The sequence below is a fragment of the Heterocephalus glaber genome, unplaced genomic scaffold (genome assembly GCF_053883595.1).
Source record: "Heterocephalus glaber isolate CG9 unplaced genomic scaffold, H.glaber_assembly_v1.0 deba00001707, whole genome shotgun sequence".
Lineage (NCBI taxonomy): Eukaryota > Metazoa > Chordata > Mammalia > Rodentia > Bathyergidae > Heterocephalus > Heterocephalus glaber.
The window spans coordinates 2,313,207-2,325,199 of NW_028258427.1; the positions used below are offsets into that span (position 1 = coordinate 2,313,207).

An 11,993-nucleotide genomic window follows, 5' to 3' on the forward strand; every position below is an offset into this window, starting at 1 on the left:
AATTATCACTCAGTACTTGAAAAAGTATATAGCACTATTGCTTATGATCCAATGGAAACACATGTGTGTCTGTGGGAGTTGAGTGAGCTTTGCCATCATAGTGGAATAAGTCAAAAGCATTAAAGATAGATGTGGTCAGGGTTTGCAAGGGAATAGATTTGATACAGGATGCATAATTTATAGGATTATTTTGTAATAGTCATCCAAAAAGTCAAATGCAGAGGAGTGCAAGAGATTAGCCACATACTAGAGACCCAAAGAATCTAGCCAAGGGTCTGAATCCCACAGCAATGTCCCACACAAGTCCAGCTGAAGGCCTAGAGTCCAAGTTAATGTCCTCCACGAGTTTAGCCAGTGGCCTAGAGCCCACAGCAATGTCTCATGCTTGTCTGTATTGAGGATCTGCACTGGAAAGCCCAAAGGCCAATGGTGGAAGCCAGAAAACCTGCACCAATGGGGTGAAGGATTTGTGTCACTGGGCTAAGGGATCTACACTGGAGCCAGGAAGTGATGCTTACAGTGAACATCAGAGCTTCCCTAACAAGAACAGCAGCCATTCCCAGCGACAGTAAGGACCCAAGCTCTTCCTCCTCAGAGAACAGCCAAGTTCGCCTCAGGTAAACCAACTGCAGCAAGCTTCTCCCAGAAAATCAACAGCCAACGATCTTTCCCTCCAGTTCTCTTTCTATGCCATTGGCAACAGCCCTCAGGTGGGTTTTCCACACCAAACCACGCTGATTCAGTTCAGCTGGCTGCTCCAAGTTGACCATTATTAATCTACTGATAGCCATCTTTTCATTTAAAAATTATAGAACATATATATGGTATCACCCATTTATGAAGAGACACATGCTCACGTGTGCATTAAAAAGTTATAGGATATGCAACAAACAAACATTGGGATGCGAAAAGTGGGTGGTTAGGAGGGGAAATTCTTGTGCTTGGGAGAGGGAATTCTACTTTTCATAATTTTCTGATCCACTTGTATTTCTAACAAGCACGTTCTGCTTTTATAATAAAAAATTAGTAAAACAATATCGTGTGGACCCGGATTTGAGCAAGCAGTAAAAAGATATATTAGAGACACTCAGGAACTTTCATTTTAAATTGTGTCTTTGGTAACAGAATGAAGCTTCCAAAAATTTTTTTAAACAATAAATATAGTACTGAAACAGATGGAATGAGTAATGAGCTTCCATCAGGGGGAATATGAATATATTCAAAAACTGTATTTTTTATAAAAATAAGGCTCAGAAACATCAGACTTAACCAAATCTTAATAGTGTAATTTCAAAGCAAATGTCCTTAATTAATTTAAATGGATGAAAGACCTAAATGTAAAAGTTACTATAAAACTTTTAAAATATAGAGGGAAAGCTTCATGACTTTGGATTTCTTTGAGATAAGAGCGAAAGTTCAGGTAACAAAAGTGAAAGTAGGTCAAGTATACTACATCAAAACTAAAAATTGTGCATGAATGTACAGTTAAGATTGAAAAAGCAGGGCCAGGGATTTAGCTCAGTGGTTCCGGCGCCTGCCTCGCAAGCGCAAGGTCCCGAGTTCGATCCCCGGTACCCAAAACAAAACAAACAAACAAAAACAAAAACAAAACTCACCCATGCTTTTGGGCCGGGGATTTAGCTCAGTGGGTCTGGCGCCTGCCTTGAAAGCTGAGGACCTGAGTTCGATCCCCGGTACCAAAAAAAAAAGATTGAAAAAGCAACCTGAACAATGGGAGAAAATATTCTCCAAGCATATTTCTGATAAGGGTTAATATCTAGAATAAAGAACTACAACTCAACCAGAAAAAAAAACCCAATTCAAAAAGGGGCAAAGAATTTGAGTAGACATTTCTGCAAAGAAAATTTATAACAGCCAAGCACAGATGTTTGACATCATTAATCACTGAGGAAAAACAAAAACCACAAGATAACACTTCACATCCATTGGGGTAGCTACTTAAAAATAAAGAAACACTCCCAACCCCAAACTAAACCTAATAGAAACTAAGCACTGGCAAGAATGTGGAGAAATGGACCCTTGTGAACTATGAATGGGAATATATGATGTACCTACTATAGATGGTTTGGTCCTCAAAATTTTTAAAATTATAATATGACCCAGTAATCCCACATCTGTGTATATAACCCCCAGAATTGGAAAGCAAAGTCTCCAAGAAATAGCTGTACATCCATGTTCACAGCAGCATTACAATGTCTAGGAGGAAGCAACCTAAGTGTCCCATCAATATATAAATATATTTTAAGTGGTGCTATATGCATGATGGAATATCCTTGAAAATGAAGATTTTGATACAAGCTACAACATGGATGAAACTCGAGGACATTATACTAAGGAAATAAATCAGTCACAAAGAAATACTGTGATTCCACTTCTATGATGTACAGGACAGAAAAAATGTTGGTTTCCAGGAGCCTGGGGGAGGGAGGAATGGGGAATTGTTTAATGGTAGTCAGGTTTTGCAAAACGAAAAAATTTTGGAGCCTGGTTGCAAAACAATGTGACCACTAAACTGTACTCAAAGGTAAAGCTGCCAGGGATTTAGCTCAGTGGTTCTGTTGCCTGCCTTGCAAATGCAAGGACCCGAGTTCGATCCCTGGTACAAAAAAAAAAAGTGTATATGTTTAACTTTATGATAAAATTACATTATTTTTGACTCAAAGCTAAAAATCTAAACTTGGCAACAAATTAAAAACAATGTATCTTCTTGAATGAGGAACATTCATTTACTCATTTTACACTATAGTAGTTAACAAGAACTATTAGTGAATGCCTTCCAAATACCATATACAAGTGTTACCTTTAATTCTCACAAGACACATGTATCTCTTTTATAAATGAAAAAACTGAAGCTCATTTAAGTTTTGAGCTGTTTTTAGGGAAGAAATGGCACAGCCAGAATTTAAATATCACAGGGCTTGTCAGATGCTATTTCTATGTTGGGATAATTTGTGTCATTTCCTGAATGTCAGTCTGCTAAATTTTGAGTTAAAAAGGGCAGGCAAGCCAGGCAGGGTGGCACACACCTATAGTCTCAGCTTTTCAGCAGCTTAGGTAGGAAGACTTAGGTAGAAAGTCCTTGAGTTCAAGATAAGCCTGCGCCACCAAGTGAGATCCCTGTCTCAAAAAAAAAAAAAAAAAAAAGGAGCAAGACAGAAAGAAAGTCATTGTTAGTCACTCCACATCTATGTAGCAGGTATTATGACTTCAATGTAGTAGATTAAAAGGCAACCAGTATTGTTACTGATGCCAGTCTGAACATATTGGCAATCACTTCATCATGGAAAAATTTAATTACATCTTATTTTGTACTGGGGAATGAACCCAGGGCCTCTGCACTGAGCTACATCCTCTGCCTGCCTGCCTATCTGTTGAGACAGGGTGTCACTAAGTCTCTAAGTTGCCCAGACTTGACTAGAACTCAAGATCCTCCTCCCTCAGCCTCCCAGAGTGCTGAGTTATAGGTACACCACAATGCCCAGCTAAATCATATATATATGTGTATATATATGTGTATATATGTGTATGTATATATGTGTATATGTATATATATATATATATATATTCCTTTTTTTTTTGTACCAGGGATCGAACTCAGGACCTTGCGCTTGCAAGGAAGGCACCGGAACCACTGACCTAGATCCCTGGCCCTAGATCATATATTCTTAATTTTAGTTAAAATGTCTTTGTATGATGCCCAATCATAAAAGGTCCTTTTCCATAGTTAATTGCTCTATTTTTCTAATATTTGCTGAATACTTATAGCAGGTACTGTAGCTAAGTACTTTACGTGTACTGGCTGTAGTACTCCACATTATTCCAAGAGGTATCACCATTTTTATTCCTTCTTTACAAGTGAGGCATAAAGAAATGAATTAGTTTGCTTCAGGTTTCACAGGTGTTGAGTAGCTGAGCAGGGTTTGAAACCCGGGAAATCTGATTCAAGTCTGGGCTCTGGTGAGCAGTGAGGACTACTGTACAATACGTTGGGCTTTTTTCCTGATTTTGGCCTAACAAGGATTCCTTCAAACTAATGACAAGTGCAACCTGAATGCACAAAAAATATTTATTAACTCAGATTGTACAAAATAGTCAAACCAAAACAACTGCACAAAAACTTAAGTAAAATCTTATATTCTAGATAGGACAGGAGACTGCCTTTAGCTTAAGACACAACAGAAAAGCAAAACGGCTGCCATTTCCTATTGTAGAACAGCCAGCCCTGGGGGGATCTGAGGTGCGAGGCACTGCAGTTGATCCAATGTTGTTTAGGTCGGGGCAGCCCACTGCCCAGAACTTAGCTCAAGTAATGGCTTCGTTGCTATTACACCAATAGGATCCTTGGTATAAAAGTTCAAACAAAGCTCAAAGCCCTCAGTCCTTCCTGGAGGTGGCAGTAAATTATAGGTTTGCAGTACATCCCAGGCTGAAAACTAAAATCACTCTGCTGTAGTCTTTTGAGCACTGGCTGCATTTTCCAAAATTTTCCTTTTCCATTCTTCATAATCCTGTGTCACATCTTTATCTTTCTGTGGTTTATGTGGGATTTCTTCTACTTTCTTTATTTCTATGAGAAAAAAACCAAAGTAATTTCAAAATTCTTATGTTTACAAATGAAGTAAACTTGTAGAAAGTATCTACTGCAATTAATTAAGGTAATGGAATAAGATACTGATATAAAATGGCAACTCTCACTTTTTTTTCTTCCTTATACTCCTAGCATTATATGACATCTAATAGTTAAGATTTGTCACTTATTTTGTGCTTGATGAGCACTGAACCAAGCACTTCCAACTGTATCTCATTCAACCCCACAATACTAATTAAATGGGTGCTAATATTACATTTTATAGATTAGGAAATCTCACAAACACTGTGACTTTCTTAAACTCACACAGCCAATAGGTGGTGTTAAAGCCAATAAAAAGGCCACCAGCCAGATTGTGCTTGTAGCTGGAGCTGGTATGTAAGGAAACAAGAACTTAACCTGAAAACATTTTTTGTAACTAAGAAGAAAACAAAACGAGCCTCAGCCAGTCACAACCAGTCAACCAGTTATACGACTAGGGACCTCCCATCAGGGGATGGCCAAATACAGCAAATGTATAGCCGTAGTCATAAATTGATTTCTCTAATTTGCTTGTGGGTTCAGTCTATAAAATCTCACTGTTTATAGACTACTTGGTCTCTCTGAATCTCTTTCTGATTTGAGTGCTGCCCAATTCATGACTTAGCCTGTTCAAACTGTTAAAAACTTTGTCTAAAGCTTTTAACAGTACTCAGGCTCTTTGGCTTCAGATGACACAATACTTCTGTTATTTTCACTAATCAATCATTGCTTGGAAGATTGGTCTTAGCATATGATGAATGGTCAGGATTTATTTTAAGGCTGCTCTTGTCAAGTGAGCTGCTAGAATAGACAAGGACTATTCACTGCATTAATCACACTGCACTAATTTCAGTATCAGTATCAGTACAATATTAGAGGACTTACCTTTTGCCAGTGATTCAACTACTGTATTCTTTTTCTTCCGTGGAGGACTAGGTAAATCTCTAAGTTCTCCTTAAAGGAAAGAAAGAAAGTATTAGCAGGTTAATCTTTCTCCTATTCTGTTTTAGTATTTGGCCATATTTTAGTTCATAAACAAACACTGGCTACCTTGATGGCCCAAAGACTAGGACAAAAAGGCAAATGATCTTGCCCTTTCCTTTTCTTACTGCTTCTCTTGTCAAACTTGAAAATCACTTCTGTCCTATGTATATGGAGAATGGTATTTAACATCACAGCATGTTAACAGAGAATCTACTTTTTCAGGCATGGATTCATGGAATTACGGGTTTCTAAAAAGTTACTACTTTATTTGAAAAATAGAAAAACCAATTTGTCTCACTAAAAACATATCTAGCCCACGTTAAATACAGAATTCAGAAAGCAGCCAGTTTGCAAGTTGAAAATATCCAACTTTTTACCAACAAGTCTACATTTTCTTTTTTTTTGATACCGGAGATTGAACTTGGGTCCTTGTGCTTGCGCAGCAGGGGGCGAAACCACTGAGCTAAATCCCCGGCCCCAAGTCTACATTTTCAAATGAGATATTCTTTTTTTTGTATTGGGGATCGAACTCAGGACCTTGTGCTTTTGAGGCAGGTGGAGGAATCACTGAGCTAAATCCCCGGCCCCAAATGAGACATTCTTAAACTACAGAATACTCACTGTCGATGTGCTGTCCAGTCTTCTCTAATTGTTTACACAGTCGATCAAATATAGCTTTTTTTACACCGGCCATGGCTATCATTTTGTTTTTATCCACTTTTAGCTTTAGAATCCTACAAAAGAATTTCAAAAACTGCTTTTTGGGGACTAGTAGTTTTCTTTTCTGGCCAAAATTTTCCTCCAAGCTTTATCAAGAGTCCTCCAGTTGTCTAGTTTTCCCTTTATTCCACATCCATGTCATTAGCTAAAATCATGAAAATTTGTCTTTTTAAGGTCTTTAGTTATGTATTGAGTTAAAATATACATGGGGTCTATTTTGTAACAAATGGAGCAGATAAACTACATCTGCTGTAGAGCCTCATGCCTTTTAGAACCCTTTTTTAGTAAATCTCAGATGTCAATTTACAGAATGATAATCTTTAGCCCATACTACTTATGATTATACTAGAGTAGTATTAACACCCTTCCACCTCCTCAAAAAAACCCAACCCCTTTACAGCAAACACTAATAAAAAATCACAAGCCAGGCATGATGGCGCACCCCTGTAATCCCAGCACTCTGGAGGCTGAGGCAGGAGGATCACTGTGAATTCAAAGCCAGCCTGGGCTAGTGAGTTCAGGGCCAGCCTAAACTACAAAGGAAGATCCTGCCTCAAAAAACAAAAAAACAAAACAAAACAAAAAATCACAAACTTCTTATTCAAGATAACAGACTTGTCCACACCCCTCTTTGCTCAGTCTAATATGGCTCTAAAAGTAGGGCTATTTGACCATTTTGAGTTTTCTGCATTAACAGCCCTACTCCCTCTTTACACACATATATCTTTGTTGATTTAAAGGAACATTTTCTGTGTATCAGCCCTAGGTATGTGAACAGAGTCAAACACACCAAAAATTAGTACCTAGGTATGAGAAACTTCTTCATTCTTGTGCAGCAGGCACTGGCACCACTGAGCTAAATCCCTAGCCCTTTCATTCTTTAATGGCCAACTACCCCGCAGCCCCATCCCAAGAAACTTTTAGGCACGATGACAACTTTAGACAAAGATATCAATAACTACACATATTTCCAGGATAACAGTTCAGAATATACAGAGTAACACAAAAAATGTTTTATAAGTTAATTGTAGAACAGTTTCTGCCAGTACTTTAAAAGAAAATATGACTGGAAAAATCACACATGACCACTGTTCTGACAGATTTCATCATTTATAAGAAGCAGACTCTGAAATCAGAATACCCAGCTTACATAAGCTACCACTTGGCAACTGCACTTCTGGCATCACTAGTTCCAAGTTGTCACCTACATTACAGGATAAACTGGAAAACTGCTCACTTAACCACTGGTCTTGCTGTTATTTATTTACAGGGGAGGGGCCGGGGATTTAGCTCAGTGGTTCTGGCGCCTGCCTTGCAAACGCAAGGTCCCGAGTTCGATCGCAGGTACCAAAAAACAAACAAACAAACAAACAAGCAATATTTACAGGGGAAAATATGCCAAGCTGAAATCAGCTAAATTAGAAGTATCCTTTGGGAATTACAAACCCCATTTATAAACTGAAAACTTCTGAATATTAAAAGGAACACTTACTTGCATGCTGAAAGTAGTGCAGCAGTGGTGAAAAGTGGCCTGGATAAATCCAGATCTACTTGCTGTGTCTGAGGAAGACTGGACTCATAGCTAGAGATGAGTAGTGTTTGCAGAATCATTTGTCAGAAAATTATTTCAAGGAGGTGGTGGATATGATCAAAATATTTTATACACATGTAAGAAAATGCCACACATCCCAAAATAAGTAAGTTCCAGTGTTGTACAGAACAGTGAGATGCCAATATTTCACAATAACTTATTATGTATTTATTGTGTGAATCACAAGAAGAGATGCTCAAAGGCTTCAAATAACAAGTAATGATAAGAAGATGGAAATATTGATTATCCTGACTTCATCAGTGCATGTTGTATACTTGTACTGAAATATCACACTATATCCCACAGATACAATTATTTTGTTAATCAAAAAATTTTAAAGGTTTAATACGGAAGTGTTAATTACCCAGCTGATCATTAAACCCGTATACATGTATCAAATTATCACACCAAACCCTCTCAATTTGTACAACTAAAATAATCATATCAGCAAAATTTTTTTAAAAAGGAAAATATTATTTCAAAAGGGACTGAAAATGCAAACCAGAACTTACAGTGTTTTAAAATCCAGGAGATAAGTACTCTGCCACTTTACCATCTTTGTGTTTTGTTTTTGTACAGTACTGAAGATTGAGCCCAGGACTTTTACACCAAGCTATAAACCCAGCCCTTTTCATTTTGAACAGTTTTTATTTATATTTAAGACTGAAATTTACCAGAACGGGTCACTGGATAATTCTGCTTTATCAGTATAAAATTTAAGGGTCTTTATGTCCATACCTTTGCAGTATCTTTGAAGCCATGTTCACTGCTTCTGTACAGCTAAATTGTACAGCTAGGTCTTTTATTCCAATATTTGAATTCACATCCAGTAAACACTCCAAAGATTTAAGACAGCTCTGATACATTTTCTTGTTCAATCCAGAAAGTTTAATTAAATAAGCCTTTGAAAGGAAAAATATACAAATCTTAAGTATTAGCACACTTAAAACACTTAATATGTGGTATAGACTTTTCGAAATTAATTCTGTGACAAGTCATTCTACCTAAAGATTTAGCTTCATTTAATAAAAATCAGCAATTGGGCCAGGGATTTAGCTCAGTGGTGCTGCCGCCTGCCTTGCAAGCTCAAGGTCCTTACAAGTTCAATCCCCAGTACCAAAAAAATTAAATAAATAAAAATCAGCAATTACCTCAAGCAGACTAGTCCTTCAAAGAGCTCATACCATAGGAAGGCAGTAATGCATATTCACAGGAAACTTTAAAATAATTATATAGTATCAATGTCTAAAATGTAGAGAAAAAAACACTGTGGGAGATATGTTTTTTTTTTTCAACACATGTGCCATTGAGCATTTTTGAGGGAAGATTGACAGAAGTGATAGCAGTGTAAAGGGAGAGTGTGTATGTGGAGGAGAAAAGGTAGAACAGGGAAACAAGGACAGAAACAGGAAGATCAACAACTGAGAAACCAACTGTCTGGGAAAGTCAAGGGGAGCTTCATAAAGGATGTAAAAGCAGGTGAAGGGTGACATAAGACAGGGATTTGCCCGAAGAGCATTCCTGGAAAGACCAAGTATTACATCAGTAAAGCCACAATTTACTAAACTGCAAAAGTCTGTTTAGTAAATACTATAGTTTGAAATCACGGTTTAAAAGAGGCTGGAAACTTTAATGGGAGACAACAGAGTTTAGTTTTAACATTTACACCATTTAATGAGTGTTACTATCACACAGGTCCTGTGTTTACAGGTGTTACATAATCATCACAACTGTGAAATGGAAATTTTTATCTCACTTTATGGAGGAGACTGGTGAATCACAGAACTAGAAAACGGTATTGAGATTTGGCTTCAACATGTGACTCTTGCTGACTCCAAAGCTCCTTCTTTTAAATACTGTGATATTGGAAAAATACAAACATAGGTTTTAAAGTTTAGGCTTTTAGGAAGCTACTGCTAACAGCAGTATGGGAGATGATGGCCTCTATGAAGAAAAACATAGGAAAACTAGATAATAAAGAGAACATTGCAAAAAGTATCTTTTTCCAACTTGACAAAATGATTCTTAAATGTATCTAGAATAACATGAGAATAGCTGCAAAAAAATCTTGAACATGAGTTTTTGGCCACAGTCTAGCCCAACCAAACTAAAATGTAAGGGTTCAGTTTTAGATTACTTGGACATTCAATGAGACTCACCCTGTCCAAAGGGCACTTCATACAAGCAGCTGCAAGGTCCAAGCACATGACAGCATTGCTAGTTTCTGTGGAATGTGCAGACAGAGCAGTACACTTCACCTGAGACAGTCGCAAGTACTCCTCGGCTTTCCTGGTGTAAGAGCAATGTGTTCACTAAAACTTTTTCAGAAGTTTGCTCAACACTGAAGTAAACAATGAATATAGCCTGGTGTACTTCATACTAAATTTACTTGGGGCTCAGAATGAAGTGGGTATCCTTGAGGGGACGGGCTCAACATAAGTGCTTTCGGCAAGATTAAGTTCCGCTCCCCCCCCGCCAAGAGCCCTTCGTTACTTCTCCCATTACTGGAACAAGCGTGAACAATCAGAGGGAGAGCAGGTTAGACCAGGATCCCTTCTTTTCATCAGTGGTTCTCAAACTTACTGTACAGGACAAAAACCTCGGGGGCTTGTGAAAACAGATGATGGGTCTCATCCCCAGCTTCTGATTAGCAGGCCTGAGGTGGAACTCAAGAGTTTGCATTTCTAACAAGTGCCAAGACGATACTGCTATTGCGGGTCCAGGAACCACACCTGAGAATCGCTGTTCTCACAAAGATCTTTCCCATCTCAAGGATTCTGTCACAGCCCTCGTCTTGCCATACCTTCCCATGGCTGGCACTGTCAATCAGGTTTCAGAGCAATGTCTCCTCCGGGGCCTTCCCTGACCTTTTATGAAAAGTAGCGCCAGGTGTCCCCATAGTCACTCCAGCACACCAACCATTCCGCGTATAAAGTCCTACATGGTTCTTGCCATGATCTCCACAGGTCTACACTGCGATCCGGTTCACCGCCACCGACAAGCTCTCAGGAAGAGCCTGCGGAAGGACCCAAGTAACCCCGCACTCGTTCCTTTTTCCACCACCCTTCAACCCACAGGGCCAGTCGTTACCGACATCGTCTACAGGCACCCTCTTGTCACCTCGCGCGAGGCCGTGGCCGGAAGTTCTTCAGGCAGGCCTCGGGCTCACCCGGCCCCAGCATCCTAGTGGCGCCGGCCACGCCTAGGGAGGGCTTAGGACCGTCAGGAAGAGACCCCCGGGGTGGGGTCGTGCCCAGACAGACTCACCTCAGCACACTGGGCTCAGCGAGGCCCAGGCGAGGGGCGAGACGCTCAATCAATCCCGAACCCATGGCGCGAGAAGGAGAAACTCGCGCAGTGCGCTGCAGCTGAACAAAACCCCCGCGCAGACGCAGGGCTGGCCAGTGAGAGCAGGGCCCGCCTCCGGTGCATTTGCATTGGTTGGGACAAGGGAACTAGTCCGTTCCACAGACCAATCCTGGTCTTTGTTCTGCGCGGGCGCGCCACGAGTGCACTTACCGAGGCGGACATAACGTAGAACTGTTCCTTCTTTTGTAACAAACTCTTTAAATATCGTCTTTCCTCCCTGCCTGTCTTTGAGCAATACTCACTGCCTGCATCGGCCCGCCCACTCACGCTGTGGAGCGACCACCTGAGGCCCAGATCCGTCAACCCTAGCGTTAAGTGACAGGGGCCAATAAACACGCGAGACTTGCTCCCTAGAAACCAGCCAATTGAGGAGCCGCCTGCAGGCCGAGGGCGGGGCCAGAGAGGGCGGGGCTGGGAGCCTCGGAGTCACCTGACTCGGGAGGCTCCTTGCGCTGTGGGTGCCTCTTGCTGCGGGCTCCGGGAGTCGCCATGGTGAGTGTTGGGGTGGGGGGGGGCGGGTGGCCGGCCCTGCTCTTCCCTTCGTGCAGACCCGGTTTCGTTCCACCCGTCTGAAGTCCTACGGGCGGAGCAGGGGCCCCACAACGCGATCGAGGCCAAGGCAAACCCTGCCTGGCCTGTGGATAGGGGACAGGCGGGGGAGGCCGCAGCAGGGCGATCCCGGCCGCGGTGGGCGGTGGC

General features: G+C 40.6%; 1 protein-coding gene across 2 annotated transcripts; it reads right to left on the reverse strand.

Annotated features, from left to right (window-relative positions):
- Positions 1 to 4,073: 4,073 nt before the first annotated feature.
- Positions 4,074 to 11,614, reverse strand: Orc6 (origin recognition complex subunit 6). Of its 2 annotated transcripts, none has more exons than XM_013068932.3 (7): positions 11,193 to 11,614; positions 10,085 to 10,214; positions 8,664 to 8,827; positions 7,827 to 7,916; positions 6,236 to 6,348; positions 5,516 to 5,584; positions 4,074 to 4,588 (listed from the first exon to the last, which is right to left on the reverse strand). In XM_013068932.3, the coding sequence occupies exons 1-7, from the start codon at positions 11,255 to 11,257 to the stop codon at positions 4,461 to 4,463; spliced, it is 759 nt and encodes a 252-aa protein (XP_012924386.3). In that variant the 5' UTR covers positions 11,258 to 11,614; the 3' UTR covers positions 4,074 to 4,460. The 2 variants fall into 2 exon arrangements, with proteins under 2 accessions (XP_012924386.3, XP_087055489.1); XM_087199363.1 differs by having other exon boundaries at positions 11,445 to 11,593.
- Positions 11,615 to 11,993: the final 379 nt, after the last annotated feature.